General features: G+C 50.0%; 1 protein-coding gene across 1 annotated transcript in view; it reads right to left on the bottom strand.

The window, feature by feature from the left end:
• IFFO2 (intermediate filament family orphan 2) overlaps nt 1-16,797 on the bottom strand; it is a 48,091-nt gene extending 31,294 nt beyond the window's left edge. The window contains exon 1 of the mRNA XM_053997512.1: nt 16,124-16,797. Coding sequence (XP_053853487.1) covers nt 16,124-16,725 — 602 coding nt within the window. The 5' untranslated portion in view covers nt 16,726-16,797. The remainder of the gene's footprint in view (nt 1-16,123) is intronic.
• Between the last annotated feature and the right edge of the window lie 384 nt (nt 16,798-17,181).

Raw genomic sequence — 17,181 nt, 5'->3', positions numbered from 1 at the left:
AGAGGCCAGACAAGATTAAGAGAATAAAAGTGAATATTTATTAAAGGCCTTCAGTAGGTACCCCTTGGGCAGTCAGGAGCCTCTGAGGCTACACCCAAAATGGACGATGGGCACAAGTTTTTCAGACAATTATAAATTTTTAACCCCATTTACCTATCAGGGGTTAATGCTCCAATTACAGCTTCAGGTAACGAAGTCATTTACCCCCAGTTTGCTACCCCATAACCCCATAACTAATTTTGTTTATACTTTTCAGGGCCTGAGGCTGGAGGTCCTTGAGTTTCAGGCCCAGAGGAATTGTTGTGTCTGAGTAAAACAGGAGAGCAGCAGCTGACAGGCTGTGGAGTTTCATAGTTCTACACTAAAGCAGGACAGGATCTGAAAAATGGAAAAGGTAAATCCTAAGGCATCAAATGGCCCGGTCTATTCATCATCTCCAATTCCTGTGGTGCAAGTGCTAATGTGAGAAACTTGTAGGGAAGGTGAAAAGCAGCTCCAGAGAGGCTGGGCAGACAAAGGGGAGTGTGAAAAACCTCAATCACTTGGTTTTTAAAATTTTAAAAGCTTAATAATAATAAAATGGTTATAAAAATAGTAATACAATTAGAGTAATAAAAATTTAGAGTTAGGACAATCACAAGACAATAAAAAGCAAAGAATTACAGACGTCTGGATGCCTTCAGACACTAAGTCACAAAAAGCATACCTTGTGAACAAAGGAATAACCTTAAAAGCAATAGTCTTGCATGTTCATACATCTCATACATGATGCATAAATTCCTTGCAAATTAAGAGTTTCTCTGATTTTTGTCAACTCCTTCTCCTTAATCCTGGTGGTTCCATGAAGACAGAGAGAAGGTAGAGGAATGTTTGTCTTTTCCAATAAGGAGGCTGTAACTCTTTGTCCTGTCGCTGTTATCTCTGAGCAAAGAGTTTCTTGATTATCTTATCCCTTGCTTGAGCTAGTAAAAAAATCCTACATCACAGAGTTCCTATTTTAACATTATGTTGTAACCTAAAACTGTATTTAACACACTACTGAAGAGAACTAATACAGCATAACTTTCTAACATTCCACATATAACATTCATTTTAATATTTGCTAAAAGCCAATCATAAAATCTGCGTTTTTCACAGGGAGGAAGCCAGCGTGTGACTCTGCCGTGTCCCTGCAGAGCCGTGTGGTCCCTCTGGACAGCTCAGCCCATCGCTGCTGACAGCACACGCACAGCGGCTCCCGCAGATTGCAGCGGGCTTGTTTACGAGGGAGCTCCCACAGAACGGGAGCAGCAGTGGGAAGGGGTGGTTGTGCCTGAGTCACGGGATAATCGCTGCAAAATCCACCCATTGTTTGGGGAAACTTGGAAATTGCCTCGTGCTCCTCGGTTATTCAAATGTAATAAACCAGCAGGAGATAGGCACCGGCGTGCCTAGACCAAGTTGAATAGAAAAAAAAAAAAAGAAATTAAAAAATTTCACCAAAAATCTTATCCCAGCCTTCAACAGTCTTGATAATTTGCTAAGATGCAGGGTTTGCCCACATGAGGACTCCATGCCCTGCAACCTGGTGTTAAGCAAATATTTACAATAAATAAAAGCTCTTTTCAAGCTGCCACCAAACACGACTTGGAGCTCCCTGCACTAGAAATGTGACTGGCCTCGATGTCCTGAGGTTTCCAAAGCAGGGGTCCCACCCTGTTTCTCCTCCCCCCACCTCAAACTCTTTTTCCTTCACCTCCCCTTCAGAACATGAATCTTAGGGTAACATAAAATACCCAATAATAAATCCCACAAGTCCTGAAGGCCATTACCAGCACCAGGAGGCTTTGGCAGGACTCACTTCAGAGGCCAAGCAGCCCAAGAGCTTCGAAATAAAATCCAGAACACAAGACCTGAGTTGATTTTCAAGGCTCTCCCTCAACTCTTCAAGTAGCATGAGAAGAACCCATATTTTTCCACATACACACGTATTTTCCCCCCTTCTCTCACCTTTCTTTCTTCTTTTACCCTGAATTCTCAGTTCTTTTTTCTGGTTTGTTGGGTTTTTTTTAATCCCCAGAATGCAGGAGACTTCCAGAGCTTATGAAAACATTATTGTGGAGGAGGGATCTCGGGCAGGAGCACAAAGAATGAGAGAAACAAAACCCACAACAAGCCAGGTTTGAAACCCTAATCAAGAACTTGCTGTAACAAAGCAGAATAATTCCACACAGCTCCAGCCTGGCAGCCACTCTGAGGAGGTGACATAAGAACATGCTCTAATATACAGCATCACCCTTTTAAAAATACATTTGTGTTTTTATGGTGCTCAGGATGTTTCCTTTGTCATTTCTCACCTCCTACTGCCGCCGAGGCCTCTCAGCAGCAGCAGAGATTTGGCCAAAGTTCTGGCAGCTCAGACAAGGAGTTCCAGGAGGGATTTAAGGCCATAATAAGATCTAAGCTGTCGGAAAGTCCAGGCAAACTTCTGTGGCATGTTTTTCCTTTCTCTCCCCTATAAACACCTCATGAAAGCTGTCCTGGAGGCTGCCAAGTGAACACAGTGCATTATCTCAGCTGCTGCACATGACTCCAGGGATGATTCCTCCATCACAGCCCCGAGGAGTTGTCCACCAGGCCCGTGACTACAGGAAAGCTTTCCCATGTAGGGTGAGGATTATTTTGTTTCACAACTGCCTCCTGACTTCAGGGCAGTCTGGTGGAGAGGGAAATGTGAATGTTGGAGTGGTGCTGTGGGTCTCCTGCTCTCCAGAGGGAGCAGGGATTCCCTGGCACTGGAATTGCATCGAGGGGAGTCCCAGCAAGGCTCCCAGCGAGGTCTCTGGTGAGGAGGGTGAGCCAGGACAGGTCTCAGTGTGACCCTGGGAGCAAACCAGGGCTGTCCCCCGGACTCCCAGAGTGGAAATCCATCCCAGTTAGGCTGACAGCCTTCCTGAAGGATTGCTCTCATGAACACACCAGTCTGAAAGAAAGGAAACAAACCCCTGGGATGGCACAAACCCACCAGGGCCAGCACCACTTCCATCACCTGCAGCCAAACACCAGCACGTGAATATAAAAAAGGGCATCCCCGGCTCAGGGAAGAAATGATGATGTCTGGCTCCAGATCAGAAGGCTGAAGGATAGCTTTATTAAAACTATACTGTATTACATTAATATGCTATTTAAAGAGAGACTATCCTACTCTACACACTTACTTCTTACTTACCTATCAACTAACAAACTCGTGACTCTGCTGAGAGCCCGAGCCACAGCTGGACCCCACTGGTCACTGAAGCCAAACAACCTTCACCAGAATCCAACCCAGCAATCCCTTCAGGTAAACAATCTCCACACCACATTCCACATGGGGAAAACAGAGGAGCAGATAAAGATTGTTTTCTCTTCTCTCTGTGCTTCTCCTGAGAGACAGAATTATGTCTCTCTGTCCAGAGAATGGGAATATCACACGTGAACCCAGGGATGTTCCCATCTCCTCTCACCCCAGCACTGCAAATCACCCATTTTTGGGAAAAGATGATCCATGCTGAAAAGCAGCACAGAACTGTGTAATTAAATGTGCATGGGCTGAGCTCAGCTCTTAGAATGGAACCTGCACAAGGCTCAGAACAGTGGTGCTGAACATCCTCTCTCATAAAAGGCATTTATTTACTTTCTGATTCCCTGAGTAAATGCGGTCTATAAATAGCCCTCCCTGCCCAGCCTGCTGTTATCACCTCACTCACTGGGAAAGGCCTCGATAAGACCAAGTGATAATAGATCAGGATTACCCTTCTGTGGAAAGGAACCTGCAGGAATTCATTACTTCACGATTTTCAGTCCCCTGTGCAGCTCTTCAGCCTGAAGAAGCAGAAATAATGGAGTGCCCATGCCCTCCTCACCTTGTCTTTGGGTTTATCTCCCTCTTCCACCACATCCTTTAAGAACCAGCCTCAAAACAGAGCCAAACTCAAAACTGAGAGCTCTGCTCACCCTAATCTCTGTCCCAGCCCTAAATACTTTTACTGAACCTACTGAAGAACAAAGAAAAAAATGAGATAAAGCTTATCTGCTCCCAGGAGTCAGGAAGACAGGTGGAATACACACCTAGGGCACAGCAAAGCCTCCCAACACTGCCCTACACATCCATTATCTCTGTGTGAAGAGCTTTATGACCTTTGTAAAAGTAAATATATTTAAGTGCAGCTTTTATGTGCAGTGTGGAGGTTCTGACCTCAGAAGAAATAAACTTTTCTTCAAGGGCTCCGCTGCCACTGGAGGGAATGCACAGGACTCCTATAGTGCTCCTATGGATCCATTATCTACATTTCCAGAGTTTTATTGCCTTTGAAAATGTAAATATATTGAAGGGTAGCTTTCATGTGCAGTGTTGGGGTTGTAAGAACATGAGGATTAACCAAGGGAAGAAATAAAAAGCTCTTCAAGGGTTCCGAAGACACTTGAGGAACGCACAACACTCCCAAGAGTGCCCCTATGGATCCATTCCCTTATCTGCATTTGAAGAGTTTGATTACCTCTGAAAATGTAAATATATTTTCTGTGCAGTGCCAAGATTGTAACAACACAAATGTTAACAGAGGGTAAGAAATAAACTGTTCTTCAAGGGAAGGCCCCTGAGGAACACCCAGCACCCTCCAGTGCCCCTGTGGATCCATTCCCATATCTGAACATGAAGGGTTTTACTGCCTTCACAAAGGTAAAGCTACTTAATGTGCAGTGCCACAAATGTAACCACACAAATGTTAACAAGAAACAAACTGTTCTTCAGGGGCTGCAGTGACACCTGAACACACAACAGCCCTCCCCAGGAACAGAATGTACCCCCTGCTCAGGCTGCTTTCATCACCTCCGGCACAACAGGCAGATTGATAAAGGTCAGGGTTTCCAGTCAATTATGGGGACTACAGAATTACCATTCATCCACAGCACTCTGCCATTTGAGAGGGAAGCAAATGAATAAAGGTGACAGCAGGGTATAAAATTCAAGATGAGGCATTTTTAAATATTTATATAAAGGCAGAACAGTCTTCAATTCACACAAACAGAACAGTTGCTTTTGCTGCCTCAGTTGCACAGATTTCCAAGAACTGGGGTTGTTTAGTACTTGAATTTTTAGCAGTGGGGGACATAAACAGCCAGGGCAGAGGCAGCCCTGGGGTGTTTGTAGAGGGGAAGGGTGGACAACAGCAGAGTTCCAGAACAGACTTGGTTTTCACGGAAAACCAAACTGGTTTGGGTTGGAAAGAGCCTAAAGCTGATCCAGTGTCACCCCTGCCACGGCAGGACACCTTCCCCTATCCCAGGCTGCTCCAGCCTGGCCTTGGGCACTGCCAGGGATCCAGGGGCAGCCACAGCTGCTCTGGGCACCCTGTGCCAGGGCCTGCCCACCCTCACAGAAGGATTCCTTCCCAAAATCCTATCTAAATTCTCCCTCTTTTAGTTTAAAACCATTCCCCCTTGTCCTGTCCCTCCATCCCTTGTAAATTATCCCTCTCCATATTTCCTGCAGCTCCTGCAGGCACTGGAAGGCCACAATTAGGTCACTCCAGAGCTTCTCCAGGATGAACAATCCCAATTGTCCCAGCCTTTCCCCACTGTAACAGGCCAGGGAACAGGGCTGCAGCGACTGAGGCAGTGACCTCATTCCCCTGCCTTCCAGTGCCCCACAATTACAGGAGAATGGAGCTGAGTCATGGACCCAACCCCCCCAGACCACAGCTCCCCCAGGGAATAAATCCCTGCCCACAGCCCCGGAGCTGAATCTCATTGGGAATTTTACAGCAGGAAGATCAAACTGGAATTAATGCTCCAGTGAAGGCTGGGAAAAGGAAAAGGCTCTGCCTTTGGAAACAGGGGAACACATCTTTTGGGGCTGAAACAAATCCAGAACAGCTCAGCACTGCACCCACAGCCCCACACGAGGCTCCCACCCTCCCCTCCATTAAATAGTAAGAGGAAAAACAGTGAATTCCTTCCAGCCACCAAAAGTGAGCAGGGAAGTGTGCCTGCATCACACATCCATGGAGAGAGAGATCCCTTGCCCCAAGGGAAACCCAAAGGCAGAGTGTTGGTAATTGTAAGATGTTTACAGAAGGGTGTTGTTCCTAATTAACCAATAGTGTAAAAAGTAGTGATTGAAGACCAATCAAGTTCACCTTTATCGTAGCCGCCTATAAAAGAACGTGTGGTTTCTAATAAACTCAGCATTTCACCTTCTGAGACTTTAGAGCCTGTCTATCACTTTATTCACCCATCCTCGATACAATAACAACAGGAGAGGAGCGGGAGGAAGGAAAAGGGTTTATTTGCAGATTTCTCTGTGCTCCCCGAGGGGAGCCAGCCCCTGTGCACGTGGGCCAGCATTCCCAGGGTGACTTTGTCCCTGAACAGGGAAAGCTGCTCTCCTGCTGCCAGCCAGCAGCTCTGGGCCAGGGGGGGAATACAGATTAGCAGGAATGCATTTTCCAGGGCATTAAGGAATTTTTTAACTGCTCTGTGCTCTGTTTTTCCCTTGCTTGAAAAAAAAAAAAAAAAAAAAAAAGAGAGGGAAAAAAATTTAAAAGCAAGTGTTTTAAAAATTGCAGAAAGAGCCAAAGGTGAGGTGATTCTGGCAGAGTCATTTGAGGGAAAAATTTGATTAAAAAGTTGGGAAAATATTCCAGACTGCCCAATGCTTCAGCATATGGTGAATGCCTTATGGAAGAGAGGGAAATAAAGATATATTTTCTGCCTGAGAGAGGGGGAATTTCTTGCAGCAGTTTTAATGACAGCAGCTGCTTGAAATATTAAATACTGATATTAAAATATCCCCATTGCAATTCAGTATTAATGCACCCCCTGCCAATTTATGGAACCCAGTAAATTTACAGCAGTGCCTGGTTTTCTCTTTAACCAGATTTGACTCGTCAGGGTCAAATTCTTTGACTGAACTGACATAGGCCTGCTCAATTTAAATTCTGTGCTCTGTGTCAGAGGGAGCTTAGTTTTAAAAAAAATAAATAAAAATGGTATAGTTGTATTTTCTCCTCTCACAGCCAAATTTTACCTGTAAGAATGCACAGGCAGAGGGACACTTTCAGTGGAATCACAGATTTGGAACCAGTCCTGAGGCAGGATCCCTTTGATCTCGGGCTCCAGCCTGAGTCACTGCACTGACGGGAAGGGGGATGCAGCCCTGCTGTAAATCATCACTTCCTTCAGCATTCCCTGGCTGCATGAGCCACTGCAAATTACCAACTTCCCTTGCCCACATGAAGAGGAGCAAGTTAATTCCTCCTCTTTTTAGTCCAGGATCTTGGAGCTGTCAGGTTTTCCAGGTGCTGATGTCTGTGCACACACAGCACATAAATCCAGGCACCCCTGAGTGCCCACAAGCACCAAACACAGAGCTTTGGATGAAGCTCACCTGCTCCCAAACCACTAAGAGTGGGGAATTGTAAATGGTTTGTCCACAGAGCCAAGAGATTTGGGAAGCTACATGGAACTGAGGCGCAGTTTTTGAACAAGGCACAAGCCTTGTTTTTGACTAGATTTCAGTGCAAATTCAGAACAAACCCCCCGAAATGAGCATCAGATTGAAGATTAAACCCAGCAAGGCTCTGATCACACACAGGGAAATGCCATCTCCAAGCAAGGAATGGTGCTGCTTCCAGGCAGAAGAAGCCAAAAAAGGGACACCTGAACCTGTCCCCAGGGAGAAGGAGCAGCTCAGGCACAAAGAGCCGACATGACCCGGTGAGTCCCAAAGTCCCCTTGGAAAGGGCTCCAAATTACCCAGGTTTTGGGGAAGTGGGACACGGGGAGCCAGAGGAGTCACATGGAGAGGAGAGATGGACACAGGGACAAAGGGCTGCAGGGACTCTCCGCTGTGATTTCAGCAGTGACGGGCGCTGGCCGCTGGCCTGGGTCCCTAACGAGCTGGGCACTTCGTTAGCGGGCACAGAGCTGCATTCTCTGCCAGCCCTCCCCTCCTGCAGGAGACCAGAGCCACAGCTGATGTCACTTCTGCACATGGAGCAGCAGCACTCACAGCAGGGGCACGGGAGAGGCTGCCAGGCCTTCGGAACCACGGCTGAGAATATAGTTTTTAAAATTTTTCATTTTCGAAACGAAGCACCTTGGTAATCCAGCGGTGGTAAAAATGTGTGCCACTTCCTGCCACAGCACTGGAGAAAGTCAGGGAATCTTTCCCAAGTTTCCTGAAGTCACCTCTGGTAAATCACCTGAGCTTTTCCCAGGTTTAATTTGAAGCAGCATGATCTGATAATGAGCTGACCAGAAGAGCTCCTGGATGAGGTGATACCAGGGGTTAGGAAACACCAGACAAGTTCTTTATTTCTTTGGCATCAATACCAGATCCACCCTCCTACACGATCCCTTCAGCATCCCCAGGCAGCCAAAGCATCCCCAGGCGCCACATCCACACGTTTTCTGAACCTTCCCATGGATGGTGACTCCAGCAGGGCCCTGGGCAGCCTCTGCCAGTGCTTTGGGAGCCTTTCCATGAGGAAATTTCCCCTATACCCAATCCAACCCTCACAAGGCTGTTTCCTCTCCTGTCACTGCTCCCTGGGAGAAGAGGCCGACCCAAATTAAGGCATTTTTGACAATATATTTGAAATGCAAGAAGCTCTCAGTGTGCCCAGGCTAGTGCCCTACTACAATAATATTTTTGTCCCTTATTCCACATTTATCATGAAGTGGAGGCAAATTCCTTCCCTTCAGATGTAAGAGTGGGAGGTTCAAGGTTAGAAATGTGAGAAAAACACACCCAGCCGTGGCTGCCCCTGGATCCCTGGCAGTGCCCAAGGCCAGGCTGGACAGGGCTGGGAAGGTGTCCCTGCCACAGCAGAGGGTTGGAACGGGATCTTTAAGGGCCCTCCCAACCCAAACCACCCTGTGATTCCATGATTTCCCTGCCTCCCAAGCCATATCAGTCTCATGCCATTTCTTATCATTTATTGCCTTTTATTATCACTTCTCACTGATCCCTTCAGGGTTCGTGGAGCAAGGTAAGTTTTTATAGGAAGGGGTCACAAGGCTATGCAGGAGTTTCAGCTACTCTGAACAGTGCACACACAGACACTGTTAAGCTTTTAAACTTCAAAAAACCTGGAAGAAATATCTTCCTTTCTGGTAAAAAAAAAAAAAAAAGAGGTGGTTTTAAAAGAGCTGATTTTAAACACCACGATGGAGATTTAAAATCAGACTATCCCAAGTTAGAAGGGACCCACAGGGCCCCTGCAGGAGAAAAAAAACCAACATCCTGTGAGTATTTCTAGCTCAGAAAAAAGTAAACTTAGTCAGAGAAAAGCAGATGCAGGAAACCGACCCGAGAGCTGGCAGAGCAGCACCACAAACCCTGAGCCACAAACAAGCAGCTGCTGAGCTGGAGGTGGCTGCAGAGCCTTTCTTGGCCCCAAGGCCAGCACTCCAGAGGCATCTCTGCTCCAAAGCCCCACGAGAAGAGCTGGAAATCACTGGTTATCACTGGTTATCACTGGTTATCACTGGTTCCTGTGTTTGCTTCCACCTCAGCCCACACTGCAGCATCTGGGGAGATTCTTTGGGTTTAAGAGCTGAGGTGTGGGAGGGGTTTGCTCCCAGACCCACTCAGTGCTGAGCTGTGCTCTGAAAATCTGGGGGTTTATTGCCTTCAGAAAGCCCAGAGTGAGTCACAAAGGTAAATTCTAAATACATACACACAGTCCTGTGGTTCTCCTGCAGCAGGGGAAGCTTCTCCTTGAGAAACACAGAGAAGTTTTTTCTTTAAAACTCCAGCCACAACAGGAGGGGGTAGGGGATTTTCCTCCCCACTTAGTTTATCTACAAATTAATTATTTTAATTCTAATTTAAAAATAAAGTTCAGAACAACAACAGCTCCTTCAAGTCAGTCATAACACACTCAGCCTTCCCATTACAAACCAGTTGAAGGCACACACAGAGATTTCTTTGTCTATTAAATACTCCAAGCACAGCCCCAACCCCAGCGTGGAGCACTGCTAGAAATCAGGATCAAAGAGAAGCACCCTCCCCTCCTCACGAACCTTCTCCTGCATCCCTACAACCCACAAGTCCCAGTTTCCAGCTGTATCATGAGGAAAAAAATAAACAAACCTGAGATTTGTGAGAGATACCCATGTGTACCCTAAATGTGTGTCTCTGCAGCAGCATTTTAGAAGGAAAGATGGATTTAAGGAAATATTACTCTTATGGTGCTTCACTTGCACAGCTCCAAGCAGTGCCACTTTCCACCCAGCAATTACAACTGGATATTTGTGCCACACAGCCAAGATTTTTTCACATCAAGCAATTTTATCCCTTCTCCACAGGGAAAACTGACGTTCTCCCAGGCCAGGGAAAAAGGGGCTTTTCAAGCCTGAGTCTCAGGTTTCACCAGAGCCAGCATTTAATATCAAACTTCACATCTTGTAAGAGGCAGCCAAAAATCCCCCAGACCAGGGATTTTCCACTGCTCTGGAAGCGGTGGAAAATCCGGAATTTCTGTGAAAAGCCACATTGAAAAATAATTATCCCTCTAAAACAGAAAAAGAAAAGCAGGAATAGCAGAATTAAAGAGGTGGCTTTGCACAGAGATTGTTCCTGCCAGCCCTGTGACCAATCGAGGCAGGGACAGGTCTGCCACGCTGGTTACATTCCTCCAGGGGGGATGAAAAAATTATTTGTTTTTGATTGGGTCTATGCAGAACATTTGCATCTTGTTACTGCTGATATTTTAGCCTTAAAAGTTCTCAGACATTCCTCCAGGGCTTATCTTAAGCACATTTTTATTAAGTTCCCTTCTCTAAAAAAAACAAGCTCCACTGAGTTTTGACGCGCGCTGCCTTTGACAATGATAATCTTTGTGCTTCCCAGCTGCAGCAAATTTAAGATAATCTCTTTTCCAAGTGGACTTTATTAATCTTTCCAGTGAAATACCATCCTGAGGTAAAACAATTATTTCCAGTTCAACTCTTAGTACCAGCTAAGCCCATGCTGGAAAAGACAACCAACATCTGGCAGACTCAATATCTGCAGCAATTAAGAGTAATCGTGGAACCATAAATACACAAATCTGTCCAGGGGCTGGGCTGGGGCTGGGCTCGGGGACAGCCAGGGAGGGAACGGCCGCAGCAGGACTGCACCAGCCACCAGCTGGGCTGGCCACACCAGGGACACTGCCACTGCCACAGGGGCACTGCCACTGCCACAGGGGCATTGCCACTGCCACTGGGGCACTGCCACTGTCACTGCCACAGGGGCACTGCCACTGCCACAGGGGCACTGCCACTGCCACAGGGACACCGTCACAGCAGCACTGCCACAGGGGCACTGCCACTGCCACAGGGACACTGCCACTGTCACTGCCACAGGGACACTGCCACTGCCACAGGGGCACTGCCACTGCCACTGCCACAGGGGCATTGCCACTGCCACAGGGGCACTGCTACTGCCACTGCCACAGGGACACTGCCACTGCCACAGGGGCACTGCCACTGTCACTGCCACAGGGACACTGCCACTGCCACAGGGGCACTGCCACTGCCACAGGGGCACTGTCACAGCAGCACTGCCACAGGGGCACTGCCACTGCCACAGGGACACTGCCGTCACTGGGGCACTGCCACTGCCACAGCAACACTGTCACAGGGGCATTGTCACTGGGGCACTGCCACTGTCACAGCAGTCCTATCACTGTCACAGCAGCACTGCCACTAACACAGTGGCACCACCACTGTCACACCTTCGCTGCCACTGTCACATCTTCACAGCATCACTGCCACAGGGGCATTGTCACTGCCACAGTGGTGCAGCTGCTGTCACACCTGCACTGCCACTGTCACACCGGCACCACCACTGTCACCGTCCCAGCAGTACTGTCACCGTCAAACCTGCACTGCTGCTGTCATCACCACCACTGCCACTGTCACAGCTGACCTGCCACAGTCACAGGGGCACTGTCACTGTCACAGGAGTGCTGTTACTGTCACACCTGCACTGTCGCTGTCACACCTGCACTGTTGCTGTCACACCTGCACTGTCACAGCAGTACAGCTGCTGTCACTGTCACACCTGCACTGTCGCTGTCACACCTGCACTGTCGCTGTCACAGCAGTACAGCTGCTGTCACTGTCACACCTGCACTGTCGCTGTCACACCTGCACTGTCCCTGTCACAGCAGTACAGCTGCTGTCACTGTCACACCTGCACTGTCGCTGTCACACCTGCACTGTCGCTGTCACAGCAGTACAGCTGCTGTCACTGTCACACCTGCACTGTCGCTGTCACACCTGCACTGTCGCTGTCACACCTGCACTGCCGCTGTCACTGCCACAGCAGCACCGCCGCTGTCCCCACGCCCGGGGATGTGCCAGCTCCCCCAGGGGTCTCCAGGACAGTGACACCTCAGCCCGGGGAGCCGGGGCTGGGACACAGCCACACCTTCCACGTGTCATGGCAGAGCCCCCTCGGTCAGTGATTAACAGGATTTAACTAATTGGGGGGAGCATCCCTCTCGTTCTCCCCAGCTCCCTCCCTGCGGTGCCACCGGGGCTGTTGAGGCTCCCGAGTGTCCCAAAACCGGGACAAAGATCCCCAAAGGAGCCGGGCCAGGCCTGGGCTCACCCCCAGCTGCTCCCCCAAAAGCAGATTTTTCTCCTGAATAACGTGAGGGGACTGACCCCAAGCCCAGCCAGGGAGGGCCAAACCCATGGGATACAGAATCCTGGATCCCAGCCCTGCTCCTGGAGGAACCCGCTCTGCTCGGTGTCACCTCAGAGCAGCTGAAGCACCACGGCTGATTATTATTATTAATATTTTATTATTTATTATTATTATTATGTCTAGAAAAAAAACACTTCACCTTAGTGTTTTAAATTAAAAAATGTGACTCTGCTCAGTTTTCAATTAACTGTCCCTGAAAGTATTTTTTTATTGAGCTGCTTTGACTGCAAAAGTGCAATTTTGCAGAAACACAATTTTGCTTTTTCCTGCTAAAAGGGTAACAATAGGTAAAAATTACAAAAAGATCTGATAGATAAACAATAAATTATCTGAGTTGGAGTCAGATCTATGTCCAAAAGCTCTTCTAAATGCAAGCATAGCTGGAAAATAAACAAAATTAATTTAACTTCATTTTCCCTCTAAAACTCTTCCAGTTGTTAACTCCCTCACTGAAGTAAATCTCGTGTAAAATCATGATCATTGCTATAAAAATATGAGATTAAGGCAGCACAATAAGTAGAAAAGATGCAAGTTTATATATCATTTGAGTAAAATATCATCACCTGGAGGAAAAATCAAAAGCAGTTTTGGACTGAAATATCTGCTGGGTTCCTCAGAGGGAACATTTTGCTTCAGACACAAACAAAAGCCAGGGTAAAATATGATCTCTGTGCTCGACTGACTGTGCCCTCTCAGAGCTCCAGTTTGTTGTGTTACAATGTCCAAGGAAAATTATTTGAGGGACTGGAACAAAGAAATTTAACATATTTCCCCCAGACGAAGCCATTGCTAATCCCAGAAACCGCACAGACAGAATTTCATTGGCAAGAACATCCTGGATGATCTCCCACCGTTACTTTACAGCAGCAAGGCTACTTTTCCTTTAAAAGAAAGGAAACCAAAGGGATTATTTCCCCCCCGGATTGCACCCCTGCATTTCCCAGCTCCCAGCTGGGACATCGGGGAGTTTCAGCAGCATCCCAGGTGAGCCCTGCACGCCCAGCACTGCCCTGGTGTCCCGTTCATCCCCTGCCTGGCTTTTCCTCACAGCCAAATACTTCAAACCACAACCATTTGGTAGCCACAACCTCCTTGACCAAGTGGCCACCCTGGAAAGGGAAATAAATGGAATTATCACTATCTGCTTAAGGATCTTTGGCTATGGGCTGGTGGCTCCTGGGTGAGGTCACAAGGCCTGGCTGCTCCACAAAGGCTGTGGGCTCTGCTGGCTCTCAGATTGAGCAATAAAAGGCTCTTTTCCTTTTCTTTCCATTTCTTTTCCTGGTCACACACGTGGGCTGGGAGCCTGTGCTCATGCCAGCTCTCCATAAGCCCCAAGAGCCCCATCAGGAGACAGGCACAAGTCTCCTGTTCCACCTGCAGCTCGGCTCCCTAAATAAATCCGGAGCATCAAAGGGATCACAGCAGGATGAGGGAACCCCGAAGAGTGCATTTAGTGCAGGCACACACACACAGAGGTGCCAGGCCAGGGCAGCCCAGCCCTGCATGAACAAACTCCATCCCAAGCCCTGCAGGATGGCTGACAAACCCTGCAGCACCCAGAGCTCAGGGCACTGATCCCAGCTGCTTCCCCCGAGTGCCAGGAGGAATTCAAACAGCACAATCCTGCTCCCTGAGCTTGCCCAAGGCAGCTCAAGGCCCAGAGGAAAAAGCCAATCCCCCAAAAACAAGGGTGTGCTGTCCATGTGGGACTGAAGGTCACAGAACTGTGACCAACTCCGGTTCCAGAGTAATGAGCATCCATAAAACCCACACAGCAGACACAACATCGCCAGCGTGGGACGTGTTGATACCTGTTAATTACTCTTTTTTTTCACAAGGAAAACCTCCTTCAAAGGCAAGAATAAGATCTAAGGTTGCCCTTTGCTCTGCTGAATTTATCTGGTTTATGCAACCCCCGAGTGTGCAAGATCACAGAGTGGGGGGAAAATGTTTTACTCACAAGTGAGTAAAAGCAGAAAAATCAACTTTGTATCAGCAGAAAGGCTGAACTTGAAGGCCCACAAGTCTCCTCTTTCCCCAGAAGCAGGAATAAATCAAGTACTCATGGAAAAGGAGAAGCAGCCCCAAGTTTTGGTGACACAACCACACCCCACATGCTGTGGGATCCCCTTTCCCCATCCAGCACCCTGCTCCTCCCATTCCTCGGCACCAGCCACGGAAACCAAAACCACCCCGTGCCACCACGGCAGCCACGATTCCGGGCTGGAACACAGAGAACAGCTCCTTTTTTGCAGCCACACCAGCGGCTCCAGCCACGAGGGACAGAGCACCCGAGGCAGCCGAGCTCCAGGGAGAGGCACCGGCCAAGGACCAGGCCACAGAGCCCCACCGGGGCAGCCAAACCCGCCGAGGAAATGCCTGTGAGCCGGGTGGTTTCACCAGGGGAGGGTGTTACAAAAGCTGCTGCTGACCTGAGGTGAGCAGAGAGCTCACTGCAGTCTGCAAACCTGGGCAGAAGGGACCCGGCCACGCTCCACAGGGCCGGGAAATGCGGGAAACGAGGACGGGTTCGGGGGGCTCCGCAGGAAACAGCCCCGGCCGCGCCAGCAGGAAATGCATTTTGAGGCTAAAAATGCCCAAACTCCAGCCGAGAGAAGCCCACGCCAGCCCCGAAGGACAGCAGCTCCTCAGACAATGCAGGAATCTCCCTGCAGAAGCCCAAGTAGATTTTTTTCCCCCTCTGGCCTCCATCTCTGCCACAGCCAAACAGCAATCCAAGGGAACGCCATCCATCACCATTCCAACCCCAGGGCTCGCCACAGGCCAGGGGAGACCGCCAGACCAGCGGCCCTTACAAAGGCTTTTGTTTTGGTTTAATTCCGAGCAACATCTCGGAGTGCAAACCCTGCCCTGCAGTATTTGCAACCCAAATATTGCAGCACTGAGCTAATTTCGGGGAGCTGGCACACACAAGCGACTACTGGAGTAATCAGACCAAAAAAATGAAGGCGAGCTAAATTTAGGAGTAACTATGCGATGCAATATTAATAACGGATTATCTCCCTTCTAAAAAAATTACATATATACATATATATATATATACATATATATATATATATATATATATATATATATATATATATTTTTTTTTTTTTTTTTAAGTTAAGCTGACAATGCTCCTTGGAAGATGCAGTTCTCCATCCCCCCAGGGATGGATCCCAGAGTTTTCTGGGTACCAAGATGAGGTTCAACCCCCCACCCTCCCCGGAAAAAAGCCCCCCACGACCCCAGTGGCGCATTCCCCGCCCCGCAGCGACCCCGGGGAGGGGGAGCTCGGTGCCCGCGTCCGCCGCGCTGTCCCCGAGCGCTCCCGGGGAGGGCTGGCCCCGTTTCCCCGCAGTGCAGCGCGGACCGCCCGCATCCCCCATCACTCACTTCCTCTTGTACTCGTCGCGCTCCCGCTTGACTTTGGCCAGCACGTTGTAGAGGGCGCGGATCTCGGGGGTGATGGTGTCGATCTGCACCCCGACGCCGTCCGGGTGCACCCAGGACACGCCGGGGCCCTGCACGGTCTCCAGGCCGCCGCCGCCGGTGCGCCGCACCTGGGTGTAGCTCCAGATGGTGCCGGGCAGGCGCCCGTAGTGCGGCGGCGACGGCAGCGCGCCGTGCCCGGGGCCCGGCGGCGGCACCAGCGGCGGGGTCCCGCCGTCCGTCTGCACCGCCTGGTCCCGGGAGAAGGTCTTGTAGCGCAGCCGGCGGTCGCGCTCGCTCTGCTGGGCCGCCAGCTGCTTCTCCAGCAGGCGGTTCCGCCGCTCCAGCTCGTGCACCTTGGCCAGGAAGCAGCGGAACCGCACGTTCAGCCCCTTGAGCAGGTGGATGTTGGAGCCCAGGTCGTTCCGCAGCGCCGCCGTCACCGGCGGCCCCCCCCCGGCTGCCGCGGGGCCGCCGCCGCCGGGGCCCAGCGGGCAGGAGGAGGAAGCGGCGGCGGCGGTGGGGGAGAAGGCGCGGGCCATCTCCCCGAAGAGCAGCGAGTTCATGGCGGAGGGGGCGGCGGCGGAGGGGCCGGTGGTGATGGAGAGGCCGGCGGTGATGGAGAGGCCGGCGGTGGCGGCGGTGCGGAGCGGCCGTGCCGGTGCCGCTGCTGTGTCTGCGGCCGCCGCCGCGCTCCGAGCGCTCTGAGGGCTCTGGGCGGGAGCGCGGGGCGGGACCGGCCCCGCCTCAACCCCGCGCGCCGGGACCGAGGCACCGCCCACGCGCCGAGCCACGCCCCCTATTTCCATATACGCGCCCTTATTTCCATAACCACGCCCCGTTATGCCATGCCAAGCATCTCGTTTCCATAACCACGCCCTCATTGCATAGCCCTGTCGTGGTTCCTAGCCACGCCCCTCATTTCCATAACAATACTGCTCATTTGCATGGCCCCGCCCCGCGGTGCCGCAGCCGCGGCCGCTCCCTCCACGTGTCCGGGGCGCGGGGCTGGGGGGGGGCGG

Source organism: Vidua macroura, chromosome 23, assembly GCF_024509145.1.
Source record: "Vidua macroura isolate BioBank_ID:100142 chromosome 23, ASM2450914v1, whole genome shotgun sequence".
Lineage (NCBI taxonomy): Eukaryota > Metazoa > Chordata > Aves > Passeriformes > Viduidae > Vidua > Vidua macroura.
The sequence above is the reverse complement of the archived record's forward strand: the minus strand, read 5'-3'. Positions and strand labels throughout refer to the sequence as shown.